A 6,212-nucleotide genomic window follows, 5' to 3' on the forward strand; every position below is an offset into this window, starting at 1 on the left:
AGAGTGTGCAAAGTTTGGTGCCATGTTTACAAATGTGATTGTTTGCGGAGAAGACGGAAGAATAAAAAATCATTTCTACAGATACAATAGGGACCTTGCAGCGTTCACTGCTCGGGCCCTAATAAGAATGCCAAGTGGAAGTGCTGGGTGATGTGACTGACAGCTTGTTTTACTCCTATAGATAGATAGACAGGCAGGCAGGTAGTTTATTCATCACATGAAGGAAATTAGATTGTCATATGCGAAGTAGAGGTTGACCTTTTTTTTTTTAACGCCTCAATTAAGCCATTACAAACCTCCCTAAATGGGCCCCATCCTTTTAAACACTTGTTGCACTTAATAAATGTAACTTTTAAAAATACTAAATGAATAGTGAATACCTACCGCATCGGGTTATAAGCCGCGCCGCCAAGAAGGAACGCGATCCCGTCCGCCAACCCACCCCCCCTTCCTTTGCACCGCCGCGAAACCCCTCCCCGCGTTCCCGCTGGTGCCAGGCCTCGGAACCCGTCCATTATGCACATTGGTTGCAGGGGTCAGAGCGCATGGAAAAAGTAGCGGCTTAGAGACCGGAAAATACGGTAATGGCAACACATGAGGACAAAGGAAACATTGGCTTAATAACTACATTAAGGTTTTCTTTCAATTTTAAAATACCATAACCTTCATAACTATGACTGCATTCAAATAGAGATCAGCAACAGAAGCTACACTTGTACTGTCATATTACAGGTATTGATTTGAGTTACCAACTGTCTTTTATCATTTAATAGGTGAAGAATAAGAACGCACCACTCCATAACAGAGGAAATCCAGGTTATATTGTCGGACTTCCTATTTTGTCAGCACAAGAAATTGCTCAATATCCTTTACTTAGTCTGAATGGTATTATCACTAACATGACTTAAGTTTTTTTGCTCGCTGCTGTTTAGTTTTCTCGTCTTCTGTTGTTCTTAACAGTTGTCCTTACAGGAAGGGTTTTAAACATCAACCCTGGAGACACACTGTCTCTTCTCCAGAGTTCTGCAAACCATAAATGTATGAACAGTCCTCATCAGCGCTCTCCTGTCTTGTTTGGTGTGGACTCAATGTCTGGCTGCACATTAAGGCATTACTTTCTAAGCACAAACCCAATAACCTCACTCCAATGAAAAGGTGTGTGCAGTATGTGATTGGATGTCTTCTGTCTTCTGCAGCCTGGAGGATGCAGCCAACTGCTCCCTGGTTTCCCAAATCATTCTTGATGGTCTGCGAGGACAAACCTACCACCAATATGTTGCTACATTTGGAAACTCTGCATTGCACGATTCCCTTGACTGGGTGCCCATCAAGCGCAACTATAATCACAGGGTAAGCACAGTCTGACTGGAATGGTTCTTATTAATGCCAGCCACACACTGAGTGACGCAGCCGAACATGACTGAACTAGACAATCTAAAAAAAAATGCTGTTGGTGTTTGATGCATAAACAAGGCCATTGACTTTCACACACATTAAGTAACTAGTAGGGAAATTTTATTTTGGATCACATAATATTTTTTTTTTAACTACAAACAACATGCACAATTGCCATGGAAAAAACTGATTGCCCTGGGCGCGCTAGCTATATTTCTATTTACAAAATTGTTGGTACCCTGGCGCATTTTATATATATATATAAACTGTATATGTTAGTGATGCACCGAATATTCGACCACCGAAAAATTTCGTGCCGAAAATGGCAAAAATATGCATTTTCGGCATTTGGCCGAAATAACATTCAAGCCGAAAGAATATGGCCGAAAGAGGATGTTGTGGTGACACAAGCAAAGAAAGAAAAAAAAACGCTGCAAGCAAGTGTCTGTTTGAATTAAATACCAAACACGGGAATGAGTGTCCGCCTTGCTGCTCGCTGGCTTTGTGAGTACCGGCAGCTTCATTTTGCACACCGGAGAAGGAGATGGTCGCTTGGTAAACTATGTCAAAAAAGAGAGCGCTGCCGAGTACTGCACTCTAGGTGAGCCACACTTTCTCCTGCAGCGCCTTCCTTTTTTTCTTTGATGAGAGCCCCTCGAGCGCTTCCACTTTTTCTCCTGCATTCTTGTAGCCATGCTAAATACTTTAGCTAATGTTAGCACTATTGCTATCAACAGTTTTAAACAAGTAAACACTTACCACTATCTCCGGGTGACTACAGATCTGTACAGGACGCCGTGTGTGACTTTGCAGTCCGTTCCCAAAGCCGATTGGCTGGTGCAAAGAAACGTATACATTTTTAAACGTTGGTGAATATGTGAAAGTGCCAATTTTTAGCGCACCGCACCTTGTCCCGTTCCAAATAGCCTACAAATACGTCATCCGCACTGCACTGCATGCACCCGTGCCCGCCGGTACGAAGTACTGTACATTGACTATAAAGTACAATTGCACCGCCAGAAAATGCTCAGTTGCATTGGTATTTAATGTACCATTCGCCAACATGTCTCTGATGTCTGTGGTGTGGACACATTTCAATTTATATTGTGCTTTGTTAAAATGCCCGTGCTAAATAGGCCTGAATATTGTATAATCATATTATAATTTTAATTAATTATAATAAATGCAATGATAATTAAAAAAATTGCCATCATTTTTTAACCCTAACCATTCGGCCAAGCATTTCAAATTTTCGGTTTCGGCCCCCAAAATTCCTTTCGGTGCATCCCTAATATATATATATATATATATATATATATATATATATATATATATATATATATATATATATATATATATATATATTAGTGCTGTCAAAGTTAAAGGTGCAATGTGTCATTTACAAAGGTAATGTTAAAGCTACATCATGCATGCTCCACCAATGCCCAGATGAGCACGAAGAGCCCTGATTGTTTTACTTTCACTGCATCTATTAGCGTTTATCTTCCCTTTATAGTAAGAGTGTGCGGACCCTGCATACTCAACAGTTTTTTGGGGGAAGGGCGTTAAGTACGTGCACGTACTCGCACGCACAACATGAACGAGCCTGACACAGACACTGCAGTTACGCTTTGGGGCAGAGGTAGCAGTCGCGAGTAAAAAAGAGGCAAACTGCACAAAGATCCTTTGAAGCCTTAACTAATTAATCAAAAAAATAATAATTGCATTAACTCATTCACTCGCAGCCCTTTTCACTGAAGCAAACCCCTTCGCTCCTGGCTGTTTTACTGGATTTTGACTGATTTTGCAAGGCCCACAGAATATTGTGTTCTATTGTTATAAAAACATGGAACCTACCAAAAGAAAGATTAGAGTCTCTTCTTTCATCAGGAAAAAAGTAATTTCTATCTATTTCCATTTTGCAGTATTTAGCATTAGAATATAGTTAAATGTCATCATTATTCACAAATCTGTTTAAAACAGTGGGTAAATAAGCTTTGTTGCAACATGAACCTGGTTGTTCTCTTATGCTTTGCTGCCACCCGCTGGCCGGTTTTGTAATAACTACCATTGCTTCAACCATTCTCTGCAGTTGAGAGGCTGCATCAAAGCCTTCTGTATGCTCTAGCATAAAAAACAAACAAACATAAAACGTATAAATACATCTTTGGGATCATGGTAATATTTAAAATAGAACGTACTTATACGTTTTGGGGAGCAAATGAGTTCATCAGATATAAACGCTGATTAATTACACTCTTAATTTAGTTTGTTTATTGAACATATAAACCAGCAACAGAAATACTGAAATTAAAATAAAAAGATTCAAAAGAAAAGGGGTTTTGTTGTTGTCATGTTTTTTTGCATACATGGTCATTATTAAGCACAGCTTACATGTTCAAAAGGGAGTAGGAAGAAGGAAAAAAATTATTGAGTCCAAACAAACTTGCACATATAAACAAAATTTCATATGGAATTTTGAGCGCAGATGATCCTTTAGCTGACTGAGGATGGTTTACGTTAATGGTATCACAGATTGGGTTTGAGCAATAAACATAACTACATGCATTCAAGTAAAGCATTTAATTGTTTATGTATGACATTCAGAATATTTCTTCATGTCAAAATATTGGATTATTTTTTCCTATTTTAAATTATGCAAGTAATTAACTGATTAGAAAAAGAGGAGGATGAGAGCGTGCTGTGGATCAAAAAATGTTGAAGACGTCCTCATACATTAAATGTCGAAAGAAGAAAGAATTAACACATATTAGGTGCTCGTCACATTTGGCGGGCAAATTTTTTTGATAAAAAAGCCTTTTTAATTAAGCGATTAATTGTGATTTGACAGCTCTAATATATATATACACACATATACATACACACACATTAGGGATGCACCGAAATGAAAAATGTTGGCCAAAACCGAAAATGAGAAATGCCTGGCCGAAACGGCGAAATTTTTTTATGGCAATTTGTTGTGATCATTGCATTTATTATAATTATTTGAAATTATAATATTATTATAAAATATTCAGGCCTATTTTGCGGATGGCACATTTGTAGGCTATTTAGATCAGGACACCGTGCGGCACACTTAAAATCGGCACATTCACATATTCACCAACGTTTAAAAATAAGTCGGCTTTGGGAACGGACTGCAAAGTCACACACGGTGAAGATAGTAGTGTTTACTTGTTTAAAACTGTTGATAGCAATAGTGCTAACATTAGCTAAAGTATTTAGCACGGCCACCAGAATGCAAGTGAAAAAGTGGAAGCGCTCGAGGGGCTCTCATCAAAAAAAAAAAGGAAAGCGCTGCAGGAGAAAGAGTAGCTCACCTGTAGTACAGTACTCTGCAGCGCTCTCTTTTTCGACATGGTTTACATAGCAATGCCCCTCTCTTTCAGTGTGCATAATGAAGCTGCCGGTACTCACAAACGCAAAGCGAGCAGCGAGGCGGACACTCATCCTCCCGTTTGTTGTTTAATTCAAACAGACGCATCCTTGCAGCGTTTTTTTGTTTGTTTTTTGCTTGCGTCACCACATCTTCTTTCTGCTATATTCTTTCGGCTTTAATTTTATATATATATATATATACATATATACATATACACACAGTGGTACCTCGGAGTTTGAACATAATTCGTTCCTGAAGTGTTCAAAGTCTGAATTGTTCAACCTCCGAATTTTTTTTCCCCATAGGACATATTGTAAATGCAATTAATCTGTTCCCAAGCTTCAAAAACAAAAAAAATCCAATTTTAATTTCTATTTGGTTTTTTTACATTTACACCCTGTACAGTATTTAAATAATTTAAAAAAATACCTTACCTTTTTTGTTGTGGTATGATGGCATCAGGTGATGATAAATGCTTGCTTTAGTTCAGTGCTAAATTTGTGTGTTTTACATTGGGCATATTATTAGAGTACTAAGCGGTCCTTGCGTGCGTTATTTAACGTCAGGCACGTTGTTGAACAGCTAAGGGGGGTCCTCGTGCCAGTATTTACAGATGTAGTCACGGTAGTTACAATGGCACGATAATCTCCTTCCTAATTCCACTTTGGTTCGTAGCACTGTATGTTTTGCTTTGCTGCCACTGATACGTTTGGCTTAGCTTGCTTTGCTTGGGTGTTCGAACTCCGAAAATGAGTTCAAACTCCGAGGCATATTTTATTCAGAATTTTTGGTTGAAGTCTGATTTGTTCAGGTTCCACTGTATGTATGTATATATATATATATATATATATATATATATATATATATATATAGTACAAATGTACTATTTATCAAATTAAATACAATGATTTTATGACTCTATGAAATAGCTCAAATAATATACAAAGTACACAACGTTTAAGGTGTACAAGTGTCTATAAAATATTCAAAACAAAAACAAATTAAGCAAAGGTGTGTTTCTCTTATAGGTGTAAATCTGTGGAACAATTTTGAAATTGACCGGAAAATATGTCAGTCACTTGCTGTGATAAAAAAAACAACAACAACCAAAGTATTAAAAAGAAATTAAGTAAAAAAATATATATTTAAAGGAATACAAGACTTGTGAAAAACTAAGTAGCTATTCTGTGAAATGGTTTATTTAAACTCTTCCCTGAAAAAAATTTCAATTTATGTTGAGCGATTAGGATTTTAAAGTACTTTTTATGAATACTTTTGCATTAAGTACAGTCACGTGATCATCGTGACGCGTCGCGTGCATAAAACACGCATATATGACATAGCCGCTAATGACAACAAAGCCACTCACAAGGAATTATTGCGTCCCATGGCGGACATCAAAGGTGGAATTACGCCC

General features: G+C 37.7%; 1 protein-coding gene across 3 annotated transcripts in view; it reads left to right on the top strand.

Moving 5' to 3' along the window:
* LOC147167833 (tectonic-1-like) overlaps positions 1-6,212 on the top strand; it is a 96,097-nt gene that overhangs the window by 54,126 nt on the left and 35,759 nt on the right. For all 3 annotated transcript variants that reach the window (XR_015095979.1, XM_086085050.1, XM_086085049.1), the window contains exons 10-12: positions 774-862; positions 971-1,108; positions 1,197-1,350. Coding sequence is in view for 2 of the 3 variants with exons in the window: in XM_086085050.1 (XP_085941176.1) it covers positions 774-862; positions 971-1,108; positions 1,197-1,350 (381 nt within the window). In the remaining variant the exon portion in view is untranslated. The remainder of the gene's footprint in view (positions 1-773; positions 863-970; positions 1,109-1,196; positions 1,351-6,212) is intronic.

Source organism: Leptonotus elevatus, chromosome 9 (genome assembly GCF_054856555.1).
Source record: "Leptonotus elevatus isolate MCC_2025b chromosome 9, RoL_Lele_1.0, whole genome shotgun sequence".
Taxonomy (NCBI): domain Eukaryota; kingdom Metazoa; phylum Chordata; class Actinopteri; order Syngnathiformes; family Syngnathidae; genus Leptonotus; species Leptonotus elevatus.